The sequence below is a fragment of the Mastacembelus armatus genome, chromosome 17 (assembly GCF_900324485.2).
Source record: "Mastacembelus armatus chromosome 17, fMasArm1.2, whole genome shotgun sequence".
NCBI lineage: Eukaryota > Metazoa > Chordata > Actinopteri > Synbranchiformes > Mastacembelidae > Mastacembelus > Mastacembelus armatus.
In genome coordinates, this window is record NC_046649.1 from 4,710,838 (window position 1) to 4,733,889 (window position 23,052).

The window sequence follows — 23,052 nt, forward strand, 5'->3', positions numbered from 1 at the left end:
AAAACACATTATTTCTGTGCAAAGTCTAGAGTTACGGAGTTAGAAAACAGCGAGTTTACCAGACCTCTGTATAACACAGTGGACAAATCTTTGTCTGAACTGCACTGGGGGACATATAGGCTTTTGGTTGTTTACCAATGTACATCGTGAATCTTTGTAATGAGAGTCTAACACTGAACCATAGATCACAGTTAGCAGAGCAAAGCCAGGCTAAACTCACACTAACTTTGTTTTTTTTTGTTTTTTTTTGCAAATATAAATGACTTGAGTTTGTCTGAGTCTGGATGATGCAAAAATTCTTTAATCGAAACAATGAGTCCAATAATGCAAGTCAAACTCTGTGCTACCTTATTTCCTCAAGGTAATCTAGTGCATTGTTAAATGAGCTGCCAAATCAAGACAGAGAGTGATAATCTCTATGTGTCATTGTGAAACTTGGACAGACAGAAGGATTTTCATTACTAAATTAGAATCTAAATGATGGTTTTCAATGACGAGAGTGGGTGGGTCCAGGAACCAGAAACTGATGCTATTATAACAGCAGTACTGCATTTTATCTGATGCGTGTTACTGCAACATGTGTTAGAACTGCATTTAGATGATACATTTTGCCAGTCAAATAAGCATAGCCTTTGCACTGTTACATATGCTGCCTGTGTATAGAGAAAAACAAATTTGACAAAGTTAAAGTTAGCTTCCCAGCATGTTTCCAGCCATAGTAACCATAATCTGATTGCTTTAGCCCTCTTTGACATGTGATGGGACCTGCTTTTATAAATACATTTAACCATAGCTTGTTTTACTCACATGTCACTGTCTATCGCTGTGGTTCAGTAAAGACTACATATACTATAACATAATCAATTCACATGAAGATGTATATTTACAGGTAATGCTTTATAGCAACATAACCATCAGTAGCAGGCATTGGCTGAATTTTTGATTGATCTGCATGATTTTTGCCAGTTACGATGTGGTTGTCACTCATCCCTGCCAGGATAACACAGGTTGAAATTAATTTTAAATTGACATTTCACATAAACGTTATTTTGATTTGTCAGTGGCAATTTTGTTGAACCAGAAACTGTGAATGGAAATCTATAATACATCAACATTAACTCAGAGTCTTAACTCAGTTTATGGTTTTAATAACCTTGGGAAGAAATAAAAGTTGAAACATCTGGTCTGGTCATATCACATTTTGTAAATTTTTGATTTTTAAGTTTCTGAATGGAACCTTGAATGGACTGACTGTTTTAAGCCAAATCATCCAGGGGCAGAGCTTGCACACTCACACAATGGAGCGAAACAAACACACTGGGGGCAACGGGGCTTTTGGGCAACTTATCATGGTAAATAAATCAAGCACATTTCAAATGGTGTCTAGTCTGCATGATTAAAAATAAATGCATGCTTAGGCTGTAGTAAATGGTAACTATGGTAAACCATCACAAATGCAGAAACACTAAAATGAACCTAAATAACACAATGGACATATGCAATGTATTATAGATTCACAGAATAATGATAAACTCTGCACATGCAATCTTTACCAAACAAAAAGTGATTCTTTATTGTCTGGCAGGGGCAGCCTTAAGGTTAGCAAAGCAAGCTTGTGACTGGAAGGTTGCTGGTTGAATCCCTGGCCAGGGCAGGATTAAATATGGGTGTGACAAGTGTGGAAGCAGTGCTTGTTGCTCCCTCAGTACCTCTGTGGTGTGGTGCTTCGTGCAAGTCCTCTAATCCTAACTGCTCAACATTCGTTAGATTCTGCATTTAATGCTCATTGCTCTCATGTGCATGAGTTGCCAGTGCTTTGACTTGCTGACATGTTCCCACTCCACCCATAGGTTTTACACTGGAATGACATCATGAAAATAAAATGGGATAAATACTGTAAAAGCTTTAGAAACATATGTATTAAAAATAATAATAGAAAGAGTAAAAAACTGTTTGAAGTTCAAGGTGTCCTGTCAACAGTTCTGCAAACATCTTTTTATCACTGGGCTCCAGGAGGAAAATGCTTTTTGGACTGCAGGTGGAATTTGTTGCTGCAATGCTGTGAGTAGCCACTGAGGGAAAATGTGGTGGTGCCATATCCAGCTGTCATAATATTTCCATGGTACTGTCCTTACCCTACCCACTTTATGCTCACCTCACTCAATGAGAAGGACAGTTTAAAGGGCAAATGAAGATTGAACTGAACCAGAGTGAAAATGAGCTAATTTTATTGTCAGTCCTGACCTAATGCAACTTTCTTTTTGCAGAAAATAATTTGCAAAATGGCAGGAGTTGTAAATATCTGCAGATTTTGTGTGTTAGGTGTTTTATATATATATATATATATATATATATATATATATACACATATATATATATATATATATATATATATAAATTTTTTCCCTTCTCACCCCTATGGGTGGTGTGTGTGTCTTCCTCAATCTCGGGTCCTCTATCAGAGGCCTGGGAGTTTGAGGGTTCTTCGCAGTATCTTAGCTGTTCCTAGCACTGCGCTCTTCTGGACTGAGATCTCTGATGTTGTTCCTGGGATCTGTTGGAGCCACTCTCCCAGTTTGGGGGTCACAGACCCCAAGGGTGCCGGTTACCACGGGGACCACTGTTGCCTTCACCTTCCACATCTTTTCTAGCTCTTCTTTAAGCCCTTGGTATTTCTCCAGCTTCTCATGTTCCTTCTTTCTGATGTTGCTGTCACTTGGGATCGCTACATCTACCACTACGGCTTTCTTCTGTTGTTTGTCCACCACTATGTCCGGTTGGTTAGCCATCACCTGTTTGTCAGTCAGTCCCACAGGATCTTAGCTCGGTCATTCTCCCTCACCTTTGGAGGTGTGTCCCATTTTGACCTTGGGACCTGCAGCCCATACTCGGCACAGATGTTCCTGTACACTATGCCGGCCACTTGGTTATGGCGTTCCATGTACGCTCTGCCTGCTAGCATCTTACAACCTGCTGTTATGTGCTGGATTGTCTCAGGGGCATCTTTGCACAGCCTGCACCTGGGGTCCTGCCTGGTGTGGTAGACCCTGGCCTCTATCGATCTTGTGCTCAGGGCCTGTTCTTGTGCTGCTACGATCAGTGCCTCTGTGCTGTCTTTCAGTCCAGCTTTTTCCAGCCACCGGTAGGACTTTTCGATATCAACCACTTCTTGTATCTGTCGGTGGTACATGCAGTGCAGTGGTTTGTCCTGCCATGATGGTTCTTGCTCTTCGTCCTCTGCATCGGGCTTCTGTTGCCTGAGATATTCACTGAGTATTCCATCACTTGGGGCCATCTTCCTGATGTACTCATGGATCTTGGCTGTTTCATCTTGGATGGTGGCTCTGACGCTCACCAGTCCCCGGCCTCCTTCCTTCCTCTTAGTGTACAGTCTCAGGATGCTGGATTTGGGGTGAAGTACTCCATGCATTGTGAAGAGCTTCCTTGTCTTGACATCAGTGGCTTCTATGTCCTCTTTTGGTCAGCTTATTATGCCAGCGGGGTATCTGATGACCGGCAGGGTGTAGATGTTGATGGCCTTGTTCTTCCCATTTAGCTGACTTCTTAGGACTTGCCTTACTCTCTGTAGGTATTTGGCTGTGGCTGCTTTCCTTGCGGCTTCTTCTTGGTTCCCATTATATATATATATATATATATATATATATATATTAAGAAAACACTGTTACTCTCATTGCCAGGACATCTTGACTTTTAAATCCAGACATTTTGACTAACCTAATCTATCCTTATGCACAGCACCATACCACAAAGAAATGAACTGAAGAATACAATAATTTCTGTGCCAACCCAATACTGGCCTCAGCCTGTCCACCTGCAGGTTTTCTGTGTGATGGAGGGCTTAGCTAAACTCCAAATTTAAACAACAAAATAGGAGCATGTGATTATATCACTTCATTCCCTAAAAACTGAATATGTGTAGGTTAGTGGGGAGTTATGTTATGGACAAATGTCACAACAGTACATGTTTCAGATTGAAGAATAAAATGTGTAGCAGAAATTACAACGTCAGATGCAAACCATTTTAGGCTAGTAGGTCGTCTTTTCTGAACGCACCCTTAGTTTTTTGGTTTTTACAATAAATAGGCTGAGATTGTCTAAATTACAATCTGCAGAAGGCATAGTGTGCTTCTGTCATTGTTGTCAAACCCTCTTGTGGGCTTGTGCTTTTGTTGCTCAGCAACCAGTGATGTTCAGCTGTTACTCACTGAAGCAGCTATTGATTATTATAAACATTATTAATTCATGATGAAAGCCCACATTTAATGTGGCGCACTCACTTACTTATAGGCTGCTGTTTCCTTTTTAGACTGTTAACTACTACTTGAAAAACTGTGGCTTGTCCTTAAAAAGGTCACCTGTGTTCAGCTTGTCAGTAGATGAAGAGAGGAGCAAAATGCAGACAGCATAGAGCCAGGAGGCAACCACAGACGTCAAAGGAGAGCTGAAACTCTTCCACCTACAGGGAAAGCAACTACAAAAGGCTGCCCTCTGCTGCTAAAAGCATGTCCTGTGTGATCAAGCTGCTGCTCTCTTGCTGTCATCACGCACCACACACTCATGCCCAAACTGTACAGAAAGCTAAATGCAAGATTAGTATAATATTGAATAGTATAGTCTAACATTTGGGTTTGATTAAATTCATTATAAGATATGACCAGGATGTAGATTTTTCAATTTGTGCCAAGGCTTTAGCTCCACCCTCCTCTGTAACTGTGTGCCAAATCCAACTCTAACACCACCTCACTATTTCAATAAATCAGGCTTACAAGTGTCACGTAAAATGATTTAGCTGAAATTTAGAGAAGAAACTTCCCACTCTCTCTTCATTCTCCTGACTCCACCCTCCCTTTCTGCCTATAGCACATGCAACCACCCCACTTTGTGATACCTGTAGAATTATCCATAGAGTGGACTCCTGGGCCAGAAAATGGGGCACCAGTTTTCAATGGACTGTTTCCACTGGTATTACTTGTAGTTTTGTTTTCCAGACCAAACAACCCTGAACTCTTCTGGGTGTCCATATTTGAACTCATTCCAGACTGGCCGAGACTAGAGCTGATACTGGTCTGGAATGGTGGCATGCTGGACCCCATGGTTCCTCCTATTCCAGACTGAGAAGAGCCTGTTGGTGAGACAAAAGTGGTGTTTTATTATGTGAAAATATTCTACACTCTCATACTAAAAAAAAATATATATATATATATATATATATATATTTATGTTCATATGTTAAGATTATCATTATTGTTGTTATTGTTATTGTTAAGATTAAGTTTATCTTATCTTACCTGATCATATATATGTAGAGCATAAACCACAGTAGACAACAACTACAAAGCACATTTCTGCATCAAATTTTCACACATAACAACTAATTGCAATGGCGTGAATTGCTTGCTTATGAATATGCATGAACATGTCAGTGCTAGAACCAAGTGATAAATAATGATCACTTCTTTAACCCTCACCAGACAGGTAGTCAGAGCTGTAGATAGGCTGACCGACTGTGTCTTGGCGTCCACCTGATGACATCATTGATGACATCATTCCTGGTCCTAAAGGATAGGATAAAGAGCAGTCAACAAAAAGAAGCGTAATGAAACTACCTTTGTTTGTCTAATGCAAAAATGCCTTGAATGGAACATTAATAGATTTGCCTCAAATGTCACATAACCTGCATGTTACTCACTGCACAAATACAAAATCTATTTTGTAATGGTGCACATTTTTCATTTCCCAGGGTACTTACCACATACATTTTCAGGTATAACATGTCTGACAAATAAGCATTTTAAGGCCATACCTAGGGTACATGACCTACTGTACATGCTGCAGACTTCCTTTAAAAACAGACAGACAGAAAAGTGCACCTACAGTGAGTACGAAAAGTATTCAGACCCCTTTAAATTTTTCACTCTTTGTGTCATTGCAGCCATTTGCCAAAATCAAAAAAGTTCATTTTATTTCTCATGAATGTACACTCAGCACCCCATCTTGACAGAAAAAAACAGAAATGTAGACATTTTTGCAAATTTATTAAAAAAGAAAAACTGAAATATCACATGGTCATAAGTATTCAGACCCTTTGCAGTGACACTCATATTTAACTCACATGCTGTCCATTTCTTCTGATCCTCCTTGAGATGGTTCTGCTCCTTCATTGGAGTCCAGCTGTGTTTAATTAAACTGATTGGACTTGATTAGGAAAGGCACACACCTGTCTATATAAGACCTTACAGCTCACAGTGCATGTCAGAGCAAATGAGAATCATGAGGTCGAAGGAACTGCCCAAGGAGCTCAGAGACAGAATTGTGGCAAGGCACAGATCTGGCCAAGGTTACAAAAGAATTTCTGCAGCACTCAAGGTTCCTAAGAGCACAGTGGCCTCCATAATCCTCAAATGGAAAAAGTTTGGGACGACCAGAACTCTTCCTAGACCTGGCCGTCCAGCCAAACTGAGCAATCGTGGGAGAAGAGCCTTGGTGAGAGAGGTAAAGAAGAAACCAAAGATCACTGTGGCTGAGCTCCAGAGATGCAGTAGGGAGATGGGAGAAAGTTCCACAAAGTCAACTATCACTGCAGCCCTCCACCAGTCGGGGCTGTATGGCAGAGTGGCCCGACGGAAGCCTCTCCTCAGTGCAAGACACATGAAAGCCTGCATAGAGTTTGCCAAAAAACACATGAAGGACTCCCAGACTATGAGAAATAAGATTCTCTGGTCTGATGAGACCAAGATTGAACTTTTTGGCGTTAATTCTAAGCGGTATGTGTGGAGAAAACCAGGCACTGCTCATCACCTGCCCAATATAATCCCTACAGTGAAACATGGTGGTGGGAGCATCATGTTGTGGGGGTGTTTTTCAGCTGCAGGGACAGGACGACTGGTTGCAATTGAAGGAAAGATGAATGCGGCCAAGTACGGAGATATCCTGGAAGAAAACCTCTTCCAGAGTGCTCAGGACCTCAGACTGGGCCGAAGGTTCACCTTTCAACAGGACAATGACCCTAAGCACACAGCTAAAATAACAAAGGAGTGGCTTCGGAACAACTCTGTGACCGTTCTTGACTGGCCCAGCCAGAGCCCTGACCTAAACCCAATTGAGCATCTCTGGAGAGACCTGAAAATGGCTGTCCACCAACGTTCACCATCCAACCTGACAGAACTGGAGAGGATCTGCAAGGAAGAATGGCAGAGGATCCCCAAATCCAGGTGTGAAAAACTTGTTGCATCATTCCCAAGAAGACTCATGGCTGTACTAGCTCAAAAGGGTGCTTCTACTCAATACTGAGCACAGGGTCTGAATACTTATGACCATGTGATATTTCAGTTTTTCTTTTTTAATAAATTTGCAAAAATTTCTACATTTGTTTTTTTCTGTCAAGATGGGGTGCTGAGTGTACATTAATGAGAAATAAAATGAACTTTTTTGATTTTGGCAAATGGCTGCAATGACACAAAGAGTGAAAAATTTAAAGGGGTCTGAATACTTTCCGTACCCACTGTAAATCTGTCTGCGACCTTGCATTGTCAGCTGTTTGGTCATCAACCAGATCCTGCTTCTCAGAACCTGAGCTCAGAGCTCCTCCAGCCTGCATGTGTCTTGACAGTGAGGCAAGCAGACACGTTGCTGAAGGGACTGTCATGATGATTATGCAGAAAGAACAAACAGCGTCTTAGGTGGTCTAGGCAATGCTTTTTTTTGAGGGTCGATCCATGTTTGCCACCTACAACGACTCACATACCAGGACACAAATGCTCACGCATATTGACAAAAATGATAAATACATGCTCCCAATGTTACTACTAATGGTAGGGAAAGCATTAGGAGCAGGAGCTCATGAAGCTCTGTAAATGCTGTATAATATAAGAACTAAAATAATCTATTGACTAATATTTGCATATGACTTTGACTAAAACTGATATCAAAAACAGCTTCCAATATTCTGAATAAAATCAACAAGTCTAAACAGTGAAAAAGAGTCTGACATCTTCTTGGGCTTCACACTGATATGGCAGATTTAATAATGTATACAGTCCAGCTCTTTTCTGAATAAGCCTAAATGAACTGGGGCACACCATTTTCCGACAGTTTGTTCATGTGTACGTGCAATGACATCAAGAGGCTGTCAAAGCGTTTTATTAGTCTGTGGAGCTGTTTATAGATAACAATAATATGGAAACAGGTGCAACAGTGTAATGTGTGGCTCACTGATCTGTGTTTCATAATTTTAGAAAACAATGCAGGTCTATGGCACAGAAGAATAAGCTGAATCAGGTTCTGGATTCACAGACCTCATGATGAGTAGAAACAGCTCTTTTTATGGGATGTTAACAACAACAAAAATATAGAAAAAAACAGCCTGATCTGTCACATACACACCTGATTACATTAAAGCCCTGTGCAATGGTCTAGATCCAAGATAATAACACTCAAATACAGTCATATTCCAGCTTATGCCATTTCTACAACCTCAGACTTACACCATGCCTTATAGAGTAAATGTAAATGACGCACTGGCGCAGATTTACATCACCGATCACGTGGACATATGGAAATAAGAGGAATGAATACATACAAACACTATATGTATATGCTGCCGCCATGTTTAGTTTGCATACCCTGTTTCTCCGTTTGGCGTCACTCAGAGCAAATGCTGCATTACATGTTCTTTCATTCATTCATTTAGTCTGACTTACGTCAAAAATCAATGTACGTCAAGCCTTCTGGAGCCAATTAATGACGTAAGCCAGGGGAAGACTGTCCTGTAATATTGTATAGGAGAAATGAGGACACATATTTATGGCACAAAACCAAAATACTGTAGAGGTCGATATCATGAATAAATAACGAGTGCATTAACTGTTACTTTAGGGTGCACTGCCTCTAGTGCATTTGTGAGAGTATATGTGTCTTTAGGCTGTATCTGTTTTGGGGTTTATAAAGTACATGGATCACTGAATTTATATTCAGCTGAAACCACACAAACAAACAGCAGATGCATTAACTGCAGTTATTCAAGCCACCACATGATTCTCTGTCTACTTTTCCTTCTTCTCGAGTGCTGCCACTCACTCCTTATGTGTTGTCTCTGTAGCCCTTGAAGAGGACATATACTCATTTTCAGGCTTATGTTTTTATTTTAGGGTTGAGTAGAAAATGTTACATGCTTTTGTTCAGCACCTCTTTTCAGCCTGTGTCTGATAAGGTCTGTTTTAGCTTGCCTTATTAAAGCCTTCCTTAAAAAGGCCAGAGCAGATACTGCTCTGATTGTCTCATCATCTCCCACACCTCTGAGCAAGGGTCCCAACCCTCAACTCCAAGCTCTTCTTCAGGTCTTTTATATCTAAGGCCGCCACTTCTACTGTAAAAAATGACCATAACTGATTCTCAACTAAACAGCCACACTTGAGTGGGAGTCTGGCCTGGAAGACAGCAACAACATAAAATCAAGATTACAGTTTTCCATTGGTAAATGTTGGTTTTTATGTTGCTGTCATGGATTAATAGTCAGGTATAAATGTAATAGTAGACTCAGTGCTGTGGTCACTCCCATATACTCCCCTGACATTAGTAATGTCAGACCTCTGACACTTGAGCATAAGCAGCAGACTAGTATTTTATATTTAACCATTTATATTTTGTACAAAGGGAACATAACTGAAGGTGAATTGCTAATATTTTAAAGTATTTAATTTAAGTACTAGAAAAACTGCAAGGTTAAGCATCTGCAGCCATTGTGAGGACTGTACTGAGTCCACATCTGCATGTAAGTTATTCATATCACCTTTTTAGGAATTGTCAATATTGCAACAATAATACAGCAATACTTTAAGGGAGATTAGAAAGAAGTGATGTACTTTTGAATGCAGGTACAAATGTAGAAGTACGTTTTGTTGTTACTGCAATGCTGCCCTGTGGAATTGTAGTTTTAATGTTCAGAGAGAAGAAAACTACAAGCCCTAATGTGTGACAGATGCTACTCCCTATATTCATGCATAGGCAGTGGGTGCAGAGTCTCCACTGAAATGAATGAATAAAGAAGGCTGGAGCAAAATGTTTGTTTTTTTCTATTTGCTCCTGTTCTTTTTGTCACTCTCAAACATCCCACTGCACTATGTCTGTCTATGTATGTCTTTAATATAGTAAATCAGACGCTGTCTATGTACGTGCAGGCTGAGTCAGAACCCAGACAGTTCTCTGAGGACAGCAGCCTGTGTCAGGTCTCAAGGTCAAACACCTTTTTTCCCACCGCATCTTTACATCATTTCTGCATCACTGGACTGGAAGCACTTATAAATATTCTGCCAGTAAAAATATGTCAAAATACACAAGTGGGCAAACCCCACACAAATAGCTTTCACAGTGTTTGAAGAAATGCAGTTTGATGGCATTGCCACTGAGACAGACATACACTCCTCACTCCCCCTCCCTCCTGGTGACTGACAAAGCATGTCTACATTCCACAGTAAACACGTCACTTCCATTGTGTCACCACTAGATGGCAATTTGTTCAAAACACATTCACTCAATAACCAATGTCTGACTCTATAATGCATACAGAGATATTTCAGCTCTCCAGTTCTGTCTATATGACTACTCCCTCTATCTAACTTGCCCATCTATGTGCGTTCTGTCTCTCTTCAAACATGTTAATATAATTAAATGAATATTCCACACACCTCTGTATGATGTTGGCCATTCCATCAAGGAAGGTCATTTATACAACAACTGCAATCTTGGAAGAGCAGTTTGCTAGGATATGTAGGATGAGAATAGAAGGGGTTTGGGTTTTGTTTCCAATGATTTTCACTGTGTTCATGTCACCTTTTTCTTTGTGTGCAAAAAGACCTTTTATATAGATAAGAATAAGACTCATCCTGAAGAGGAAACCCAGGAAGCCTTTAGTTGGTTAGTAAGTCAGTAGTGAGAGAGTCATCATCTTCCATTGTCTAAGGTGTTGTAGAGCCTGATGGCAGTGGGGATGAAGGATCTCCTGTATCCTTCAGTCCTGCAGCTCAGTGAGGTGAGTCGTCCACTGCAGCTGCTTCTCTGATCCATCAGGATGTTGTGAAGGGGATGGTCAGTGTGTTCCAGGATGGTCTCTACCCTTTTTCTGTCTGCATCTCTCCACCACAGCCTCCAGTGAGTCCAGCCTCATTCCAGTCACTGAACCAGCTTTTTGCACCAGTTTGTCCAGCAGCCTCAAATCCTTCTTTTTTATGCTGCCTCCCCAGCAGACTGCAGCATAAAACAGTACACTTGCAACCATAGTTTGGTAAAGCCTGTGCTGCATCTTCCTGCAGGTGTCTAAGGAAAAAAAGTCGTCTCTGAGTTTTTTTTACATAGTATATGTTCATCTTTGTTCAGTGACCAGACCAACTTATTGTCCAGATGCACGCCTAGATATTTTTAGGCTGGCACCACTTCATTGTCTGCACCACAGACCTTAGACCTTTGAAAATCCACGACCATCTCCTTGGTTTTAGAGGTGTTCAGTAGGAGGCAGCTTTTGTGACTCCAGTCACTGAAGGATGTTATCAGGCCTCTGTACTCCTCTTCCTGTCCATTCCTGATACATGCAACAATCACAGTATCATCAGAATACTTCTGAATGTGGCAACACTCAGAATTGTATGTGAAGTCTGCTGTGTATAGTGTGTATAAGGAATGGAGCCAAAACAGTCCCCCATTAATTAATTAACATTAACATAAACAAAGATTACTATTAACATACACTGTACTTTAAGGCAAAAGACAGTAGAGAATATGCGCCTGTTTCCTTTGTCTATTATCCCCAGTAAAAAATCTTTGATTTGTTGAGGAAAAGCATACCAACAATAAATTTAAATCTAAATTACTCATGCCTTTATGTCAGACATTTAGTCATTTTTTTATTTACATTAAAAAAACATTTGGGCTATGTTTCTATGAACCAAAGGTATGCTAATTGTGTCTTTTTGTGCCTGCTATATTTATGGACCAATTCCAGCGCTAAAATTGCATCTCTCACAAGTCATCCTACTATTTGGAAGAGTAACATGTTATTTCATTGCCCCTTTAAAACTGTAGCCTGTAACTAATACAGTATGTTTCATAACAAAGGTCAGAGTGCAGGGCTGTCTGCTGTGCAGTGCCCCTGGAGTGGTCTAAGACTTTTATGAAGTGCACTTTGTGACGATGGAGTGCACCATAAGGGGTAAGACTGAACGTCAGCTCTCAGCAAGAGTTTAGCCCCCACATGATGGCAGTCAGCCTCTGGGCAAACCTGCTGCCTCTATATTTAGATGAACATCTTTTTGGCCAGTGACAGTTGGATAACAAGGTCAGTCTCAAACAGCTTTATTTACTTTAAATTTTCAACATTGGTCTTATGTTTGTGGAGAGGACTTTGTGTTTTGTTGAATTTTAGTATCCTCTTCCATCAAATTTCTTATGTTTTCTGTCTGTTGGCAAAAATGAATCAGTAAGTCCACCATGGAGTTTTTGACATTTTGTCACTGTAGAACATTTGGCTAATCTGTGTTAACATGCCTAGTGAAAATGCCACAAAACATGTGGCAATCTGATAAGTGATGTTGCTGTGAACATATATTAACTAAACAAAGTAGATACAAGTGACACAAGGTGACCAATCCACCGTCCTAGTGTACTGACTTTAAAGTTCTACAATCACAGGAAAAGCAAAAAATATCACAAATATGAACGTTTAAGTCTAAACATTCAAAATTAAAAGTTTTACACTAGGACTTTTTTACATATTTCATTTCACATATCCTCTTAAGCTCTGCCAGATTGGATGGACATCTGCAAACTGTGATCTTCACGTCTCTCAGCAGGGGTCAGAGTCTGGCCTTTGGCAGGAGCATTCAAGGACAGTCAAGAGACTTGTCATGAAGATATTCCACTGATGTCTTGGCTGTTTGCTGCAGGTCGTTGTGCTGAAAGCTGAAACGTCGCTCCAATCTCAGATCACTGACACTCTGGAGCAGGGTTTCTACAAGGATCTACAAAAATTTGGCTGCCATCATTCTCCCCTCAGTTCTGACCAGTCTCGCTTTCTCTGCTGCTAAAAACTCCACTGATAATATGATGCTAACCCCACCATGCTTCCCTGCTGGGATGGTTTTAGCACTGTCTACTGTTTGCTAGACACAGTGTTTGGAATTCAACTGTCTTTTTCCTTTTGAATGTCATTTTGGCAAACTCCAAGTGGACTATGATGCCCTGTTTGGTCACGCAGGCTTCCATCTAGCCACACACACCTTAAAGGCTGCTGGTGAGAAGGTTATCCTGATGTTCATCCATCTGATGTTATGATCTCTGTTAGGGTTACCACTGGGATCTGCAGACAGCTCTTTGGTTTTGGGGCTTCATTGCTTGTGTTTTTTATACTGTGAATTGTGGGACTTTATATAAATATGTGTGCCTCTCTAAACTACAGACACACATTAAGGAAATGTAAACCAGGATCTAAAACAGGATACATCCGACCATAATTTGTAGTGCCACAGTAAAGGGTCTGAAGATTTTTGTAAATTATGGACATCAATGTTTGATTTTTAATACACTTAAAAAATTGTTTTCAGGATGTCATTGTGTTATTGAATGTAATTTGATGGCAAAAAAAAACATCTTTTTAAATCAAATCTATGATGTGCAGAAAGAATATATGTATATGTATATTTATTTCTGTTGGCCAGATTATAAATCTGATTGCATTCATTTTGGTTTTTCTGAGCTAAATAGAAACTAGGGTAAGCAGTACTCCAGTACAGAAGTTTCTGGTACTTAAGCTTTGTTATAAAAGCAAATAAAAAATGGCACAGAATGACAAGATGTAGAAAAAGTTTGTCATTACTGACTGAGGTTTTTCATACAGTTCATGACTACACAGCTTCCACATAAATAAAAGAAAATGAAATGAAAAGCAAGAGAGGATAAATAAAAGCACAGTACATTGTCTTAAAAAAGAGAGACAGAGATGTTGAGATGATCTCTTGTCTAAGACTATAATGCCAATTGACTGGTAGTGATTTTGACATGTGCCCTGACCATCTAAATAAATATGCCAATATGACAATCTGCCAAGCCAATATGTCAGAAATCATTTCTATTAATATATAATATATTTCCCTAGCAGTCACATCGTATTATTGTAACCATCACTGCTGTACTGAAGAAGTAAGTGATCAAAATATAGATTAGTCAGAACACAAAACTTCTGGATTAAACACCCTGGAGAGGCATCTTGTCAGGGATTTTAAAAAACAAAATGACTGATTACTGTACTTCCATCACCAGAATGGTCCTCTAAGCTGCCCTTTAAGCTGGATGATGTTCTGAACTAATTCTGCTGGAGAAATACAACTCTTTGCATTAAACCACCCCAGTCCAGGGCCTGGGCCCTGTTCTCCGAAATATTTCATGAACTGTCATTTCCAATCCAGTCTGCAGATTTTCTCTTTGGCTCTGCCCTCCTCACCTGCCTCTTACTGCCTTATTGCTCCTTCCTGACTCATACACCCACTCTTTACCCTTCCCTGATCAGCTCCACAGCAAATGTACTGATCTCATCCTTGTTTTGTTGGTCATATTGTCTGATGTGCTCACTAGAGCTTTTTCACTTCTCAGCCTTAGTGTTTTTGCCTCCTGCCTGTTCATGTTTTCGTAGTTATCTGCTCAGGCAGTTTGCCTCTTGCCTAGATCCCTGGATTTATTTGCTCTGTTCATGCTGTTTTGCATGCCTCCAGACTCTGCTCTGGTTCACCCACTCAGTTTCATCACCAGAACTCACAGTAAGCCTAGTCTGTTCCTGTTTTGTAGCAAACGGTTACACTTTACCTGTCAGCATTTGTCTATGCCAGGTGTTTCAAGTTGTGATACTGGGGGGGTCTAAAAACGTCTAACTTTCAAGTCAAGCTACTCAAGCCTTTTCCAATATTAGCTCAAATGGTTGACCAACCCTCCTCCCTGGCTGCTAGTTTTATTCTACACCTTATTCTATATTTATTTGGCTCAGTCCAAGTGTTATACTCAGAATCAATTTGTTTATTTCCCACTGTGCTATGCAAGTGTCATCATCTTGTCTGGGAATATCATCTTCAACTTTCAGCTAAAATGCCTACAGCAATTAGCTGAAAATAACTCTGTCTCTTTACTGCATCAGTCTCTTTGGACTTTATGGTAGTGATGCAGTGGTATGATACAGCCTTACATTGTTTCCATGGGAGCCTAGAGTTTTAGTATATTGTACAGAAACCACTAATCACATATTCATTATTTCTGTGTCCAATGTATCTGTCCAACATAGAATCTGACCAACAGGCCCATTTAACAGTGCCATAGATTAGAGCTGTTGCCATACTCAGACTGGTTAACATTCAGCTCATCAGAGCAGACTCTTCTAAATTGACCTTGGTTGCTGATGTTAAGGAAGAAAAGAAGAGAGACTGTTAGGAGGGTTGGAACAAAGTCAAAGAAAGCAACAAAATGGAGAAAAAAGAAGGATGGGGAAAAAGAAATATGGTTAACGTTAATATGGTTAATGTTGGCTGGGTTGGTTCTCCAGAACATCACAACAACTCTGGCTGCTTCTTCATACTGATGCTGCTGCTCCTCCTTGTAATAGTGTGCATGGGCTGTGTGTAAACAACGGAGGATGGCTCTTAACTTTCTTGTGATATGCTTGCAGGAAGTCATAGTCCTAGAGTCTTTCAGTTAATAGTAATGATTAAGCAAGACGACTCAAGACCAAGATATGTGTTGTGTATGTTCCACCCTGCAGCCTTCCCAACTGAATAAATGAACATGAGGCCTAAAAGACAAAAATACAGAAAAAATATAAATAACCAGCCTCAGAGATAAAGACAGTCCTAAAGCTAAAGTGTCAACACAATTACACTGAATTCCTGATGGCCCTGATATGCATTAGAATCTGAAGAGCTTAGGATGTCTGTGCAGTAATACTATGGTAATAAGAAGAGGAAATCAAGGATTACGATTCAACTGGTGTTAACTATAATGTTACATTCTGAATTTAAAACATTAATTCAGTAGCCTTCCCTTTCAGAAAAAACATCAATAATTCACGTGTCTGTAATAACCAGAGGCAAAGGTTAAGACAGCATATGTCACATTTATCACCGTCATTTATCGCTGCATCATAGCTCCTGTAAACATGAAAGTTTATCAGTGACCTTCTAGGGCAGTAGGGTTAAATACTTACTTGCTTTTGCATCATATCTATGATTAGAAAGGTATTTTTGTGCTATATGTGAAACAGGAAGTTTAGAGATTTATTTGAATTTGATTTGGAATGCAATGATGACGAGTCACTGGCAAATTGAGGCAAAATTGGATTAGTCACTCAAACTAGAACAATTACTCTACGTGACATTTAAATGATTAAACACATTAATGCCATTTATAACCTTATAGTCTTTCATGAATAATATCACTGAACATAACCACTGTTACGCCAAACAAGGTGATTTAGGTGCTTTAATAAAAGCAAACAGATTACCTTAAAGAGGATAAGATACTAGACTTAAGTGCATTTTAAACACACTAAAAACCACATTATTAAAGTATTTAAGTCAAGAAAACAAAGAATCTTTGTTACCTCATCATGTAGGCTTGGTCAGTGTGGAAAACTATACAGTGGGTATGGAAAGTATTCAGACCCCTTTAAATTTTTCACTCTTTGTGTCATTGCAGCCATTTGCCAAAATCAAAAAAGTTCATTTTATTTCTCATTAATGTACACTCAGCACCCCATCTTGACAGAAAAAAACAGAAATGTAGAAATTTTTGCAAATTTATTAAAAAAGAAAAACTGAAATATCACATGGTCATAAGTATTCAGACCCTGTGCTCAGTATTGAGTAGAAGCACCCTTTTGAGCTAGTACAGCCATGAGTCTTCTTGGGAATGATGCAACAAGTTTTTCACACCTGGACTTGGGGATCCTCTGCCATTCTTCCTTGCAGATCCTCTCCAGTTCTGTCAGGTTGGATGGTGAACGTTGGTGGACAGCCATTTTCAGGTCTCTCCAGAGATGCTCAATTGGGTTTAGGTCAGGGCTCTGGCTGGGCCAGTCAAGAACGGTCACAGAGTTGTTCTGAAGCCACTCCTTTGTTATTTTAGCTGTGTGCTTAGGGTCATTGTCCTGTTGAAAGGTGAACCTTCGGCCCAGTCTGAGGTCCTGAGCACTCTGGAAGAGGTTTTCTTCCAGGATATCTCTGTACTTGGCCGCATTCATCTTTCCTTCAATTGCAACCGGTCGTCCTGTCCCTGCAGCTGAAAAACACCCCCACAACATGATGCTCCCACCCCCATGTTTCACTGTAGGGATTGTATTGGGCAGGTGATGAGCAGTGCCTGGTTTTCTCCACACATACCGCTTAGAATTAACGCCAAAAAGTTCAATCTTGGTCTCATCAGACCAGAGAATCTTATTTCTCATAGTCTGGGAGTCCTTCATGTGTTTTTTGGCAAACTCTATGCGGGCTTTCATGTGTCTTGCACTGAGGAGAGGCTTCCATCGGGCCACTCTGCCATACAGCCCCGACTGGTGGAGGGCTGCAGTGATAGTTGACTTTGTGGAACTTTCTCCCATCTCCCTACTGCATCTCTGGAGCTCAGCCACAGTGATCTTTGGGTTCTTCTTTACCTCTCTCACCAAGGCTCTTCTCCCACGTTTGCTCAGTTTAGCTGGACGGCCAGGTCTAGGAAGAGTTCTGGTCGTCCCAAACTTTTTCCATTTGAGGATTATGGAGGCCACTGTGCTCTTAGGAACCTTGAGTGCTGCAGAATTTCTTTTGTAACCTTGGCCAGATCTGTGCCTTGCCACAATTCTGTCTCTGAGCTCCTTGGGCAGTTCCTTCGACCTCATGATTCTCATTTGCTCCGACATGCACTGTGAGCTGTAAGGTCTTATATAGACAGGTGTGTGCCTTTCCTAATCAAGACCAATCAGTTTAATTAAACACAGCTGGACTCCAATGAAGGAGCAGAACCATCTCAAGGAGGATCAGAAGAAATGGACAGCATGTGAGTTAAATATGAGTGTCACTGCAAAGGGTCTGAATACTTATGACCATGTGATATTTCAGTTTTTCTTTTTTAATAAATTTGCAAAAATGTCTACATTTCTGTTTTTTTCTGTCAAGATGGGGTGCTGAGTGTACATTAATGAGAAATAAAATGAACTTTTTTAATTTTGGCAAATGGCTGCAATGACACAAAGAGTAGAATACTTTCCATACCCACTGTACATCATTTAAAGTACAATGTTTCACAGTTTTAATGCTGAAAACCCTTTAGAGATACTGATATCTAAAGCAACTCCTTGTTTTATAAGGTTGCATGCAGAGCTAAACGATCATTTATTACCTTTCCTCTCATCTATCCAGCCATCAGAAGTGCACTGTTAGATTGGCAGACGTTTAATGAACAAAAAGAGACTAACTAAGAGACATAGATATTTTTAATTGACAACCATCCATAAAATCATTGGTGTTCATTCTGGACGTTTTTCCTGTGTCTTCGTTCTCTGGTTTCAGAGGTTTGGGGTTCCAGTTAAAACATCTTTTTGGGGTTTGCATACAATGAAGGTGGAAGCTAATAGGTTAAAGGCATTCTGATCATCAGTATCTAGCAAAACAGGTAAGACAGGAGAGAAAGGACATAATATTGCCAGTTGTGTGGAGCCCTCTCATTTGACAAGTGAACAAATAATTTGTTCACATAATCTGGTTTTGAAATCACTGCATGTTAAGAGCATAAAGTAATGTAAAATAAGATCATTACTAACAGAGCTACCCTTGGTGACTTTAGAGGCAGCCTCCCCAGAAATGAAATGAGTGCCCTCTGTAAGACAGGACAGCTGATATCTGCACCTTTGTCTGTTGGAGGAATAAAGGCTTCACACTTGACCCACCTGTTCTTACTGATGTGTATCTGGCTTGGACAGAAAGCACATCAAATAATTCAAAACAAGCCAAATCTCAAAAAGCATTGTCTACAATTATTGTTAATATTAAACTATGGGATATCATTTAGTCGCATTAACATTCAGACTCAAGTTTTTCAAGTCAAACATTTGGCAATGAAGCCTACACTTATTATTGAGTTGCAATTTGGAGAAGTGCTCCAGTCCTGATGAAGTGATGCAGTCCAGGCTCAAAAGTCTGTTCAACTCAAAGATGCTAGCGCAACATAATCCATAACAGTACAGTATATTAAGGTTGGTTAAGTAAACATAGTGAATTAAAAGGAGTTGAAAAACTGCATGTGGACATTCTGTCAACAAAAATAAAAATTCTCTTGCCATGACACTTCTTCCCTTGAGGTTCTAAACAAATCCCCTCTCTGTATATTAATTCATGTTTGTGTGTCTACATGGCTTTTGTGTCTGCTCTGTTTAACTCTGCAGCCAGTATGACTGTATACAATATGAGTCTCTCCTGTTCCTCAAACCCTCCAGGTTGCTCTTATCTAAATTACTTCTCTCTTAATCTCCCAGCTCTATTGTACCTTTGCTTTCTGTCTCTCATCCAGCCATTGTTCATGTAAGCATGTTTATACATAGCCTATCAGTGTCAGTCACAAGCTTAAAAACAAAAACGCAACAAAAAATCTCCAAAATACTTATAATTAATTTTTTTGTATTTTTCTTAAAACTAATGGCCTAGGTTAAAAAATTACAGCCATAGCCATTGGTTATGGTTATGGTAGTGAGTGTAAGAGATAAGAAGACCTGATTTCTTCAGAAGAGCACAGGATGTTCTCTCCATGTCTGTGTGGGTTTTCTCTGGGCACTCCAGCTTCCTCCACCAGTCCAAACACATGCAGATTAGGTTGACTGCGGGTGTTGTGTATGCCTAGTCGTTTTACCAGAGATGCTCTGAAGGTGCATTATGGGAAATGTAGGATCCATTCTTTTACAAGATTAATCCATTCAATGAGCTAAAAGTAGGGATATCTCAGCCTGTGTCTCTTCTATTTGGAGAGTTAAAGAAATTTCACAGAAGTGCAACGAAAATCATTGGTATGCCACTTGCTGTGGTTTATCTAACCATTTGCATCTCTTTGGTCATTGAAACAACTACCCTAAATGTGACATTTATTACTGATGGGGCAACAGTGCTGCAAGACCTGCTTACTTGTTAAAAAACAAACAGTACAGTAGTTTACAAAGAAATAACTGCAGAGCTAGTTGTAACTAGGGACGGATGTATCGATACTCTGGTATCAATACCTGCCGGTCGAAATTCAGGAATCGATACTTTTTAAAGTATTGCGATACACCGTGCTTATACAAAATGTGCAGTTTGTTTTCACTTCTGAGAGTTTTAATGTATGTGCAAAAATCAGTCCGGGCGTATTATAGATGGTGTTCCGGGTCACGTGATTATGGCAGCCTATCAAGATGTCAGACCCGAAGGCTCATTGCACAACCTCAATCCTCACACCGCTGATCAGAGTGAACTCAGTAGCGCTGCGACAGCATGGATGGGCGAGAGAGAAAAAGGAACGTGGTGCTGTGCTATTTTTCACCTATGACCAAAGGTAATGCCATGTGCTCCACAATAAAGTGGTGCCACATAGCAGCAACACTAGCAACCTCTTTAAGCATTTAAAGACAACGCACCCTGACACTTTTAAAAACACTGAACATCGCCCTGAAGTGAACCAGCAAGCCTCAAAGTCCCCTGCACCACTTGCTAACCGTCAGAAGACACTGAGGGAGAGTTTCATTAAAGGCAAAGAATTTCAAAAAAGATTTCCTTTCATCTTATTTTTATTTAACTTACACATTGATCTATTATAATTTTCTAAGCATTTCAAGTATTTATGCTCCTGAGTTTTATTCATATTTCATCATTTGATTGCAATTAAGATTGCAATAAAAATTATTAATGAACACTGTGCAATCGTGAGTTTCCTTTAAGGGGCAAAAAGTCAGTATCTGATAAAAGTACCATATAATAATGGTATCATATCGAAAGGAAAAATGCTGGTATCGCCCATCCCTAGTTGTAACACATGTAAAACTATACAATCACAACACTGTTGCTATGAATGGGACATTTTGGAAATGCTGTTGTTGGCGATGCAGTGGATGAACCTGTGCTTGGCAAACCATTCTGCTTGAAATCTGAAGTATGGCAGCAAGCTTTGAGAAAACACTGGGACTGATGGGCGATGTCAACAGATGCTAGTTATTTGCCTTAAACATGGAAAACCACTGGTATGGTCTTTCAAGACTTCAGTGAACTCATACACTACAGCCTATTGGTTACAGCAGGGGTGTCAAACTCAGGCCCGCGGGCCAAATGTGGCCCGCCACGTCATTTAATGTGGCCCGCGAGAGCATAAAAGGTCTGAGTGTCTAAAAAAATAGGTCAAAAGCGTGATTTGACACACAAAAAAAAACTACATTTCCCACAATGCCTGTCGACTGTGATACCCGCGAGGTAACGGCTCCCCGCGACTACACGGCAGTGTTTCCTCAATGCCAACAAGTGGAATTGAGAGTTAAATAATGACCCCAAAATGTCCAGAAAGAGAAAAGTTGATGGAGATAGAAGACTGTTTCAAGAAAGATGGGAAGGCGAATACTTCTTTGTGCTTCAAGGAGAAAGACCGGTATGTATTTTGTGTTACGAGGCGGTGTCGGTTGTCAAAGAGTATAATCTACGCCGGCATTTTGACACCAAACACGGAGCTAAGTACGCCAAAGCTAGCCTTCAAGAAAAGCAACAACTTGTCCAAGAATTACAAGGCAAACTGCGGTCGCAGCAGAGTGTGTTCACGAAATCCGCAGTGAAAGCTAGCTTTATTGTGGCTGAAGAAATCGCCCACGCTTCCAAGTCTTTTTCAGAGGGAGCGTTTTTGAAGCAGTGCATGCTGAAGGTCTGTGAGCAGGTGTGTCCCGACCAGATAGAGACTTTTAACAATGTCAGTTTATCAAGAAACACCATCGCGGACCGAGTTACGGAACTAGCAGAAAACCTTGCAACACAGCTGGCCGAGGAGACACGCAGCTACACAGCTTTTTCATTAGCTGTCGATGAAAGCACAGATAACACGGATACAGCGCAGTTACCGATTTTTATTAGAGGCGTGAAGTCGGATCTCTCTGTCACTGAGGAGCTGTTGGATGTTTGAACAAAGTTAATGTCATAACTTATGATTGATTTTATTTTTCTTTATTCACTTGGATAGTTTGATTCTTGATTGATGGAGTTATCTGGGTTTCACAACCTGACAAATTAAAAGGATTTATGCTATAACAGAGGAACGAGCAAACATATTTTTTCTGTGCAACTGTTATGCTTGTAACTTGAATAAGTAAAATTCAGTTATTTAACATTAAGGAGTAGTTACATTTATTTTACATTACATTCGGTTACATTTAGTTACATTTATAAGTTACATCTGGCCCTTTGATGTCAGCCATTATGCTGATGTGGCCCTTTGATGTCAGCCATTATGTGAGTTTGACACCCCTGGGTTACAGCCACTATGAAACTGGTAGCCAGTGTCACCTCACTGACTCCAATTTAAGCACTATAATGCCAAAATATCCAAAACAGCCTCCAACAGAAAAAACAAGTTCCCTCATCACACCTTTGCATATATGGCCAGGGGGACATACCACTCTTGGTGTCTTTTCCATCCAGTAAGGGTCGGTAGTCACTCTTGGAGACCTTCTCTCCCACCTTGTCATCATAGCTCTCTTTCTCCAACGTGGCCACAAAGTCTCTTTTCAGCAGGGCTTCAGCAGGGGCCATACCTGGGACCCCACCTCCACCCCCACCTAGAGCATCTCGCAGGCTCAGGTCCATAGTGTTTTTTTTTTTTTTTTTACTGCAGAGAAAAGGAAAAGACTAGTGTGATTATTTTTGACAGTCATATTGGCTGTGTCTCCAGACAACACAACACACACATTATTTGACTAAATGACTTCACACCTCATACAAACCTGGCAGTTCAGGTGAGCAGAAAGTGACACATTAGCCT

At 40.3% G+C, this 23,052-nt stretch overlaps 1 protein-coding gene across 1 annotated transcript in view; it reads right to left on the reverse strand.

The window, feature by feature from the left end:
- Positions 1 to 145, reverse strand: part of LOC113134108 (microtubule-associated protein tau-like) — a 48,652-nt gene extending 48,507 nt beyond the window's left edge. Inside the window, exon 1 of the mRNA XM_026313345.1 lies at positions 136 to 145. Within this exon, the coding sequence (XP_026169130.1) occupies positions 136 to 145 (10 nt within the window). The remainder of the gene's footprint in view (positions 1 to 135) is intronic.
- Between the last annotated feature and the right edge of the window lie 22,907 nt (positions 146 to 23,052).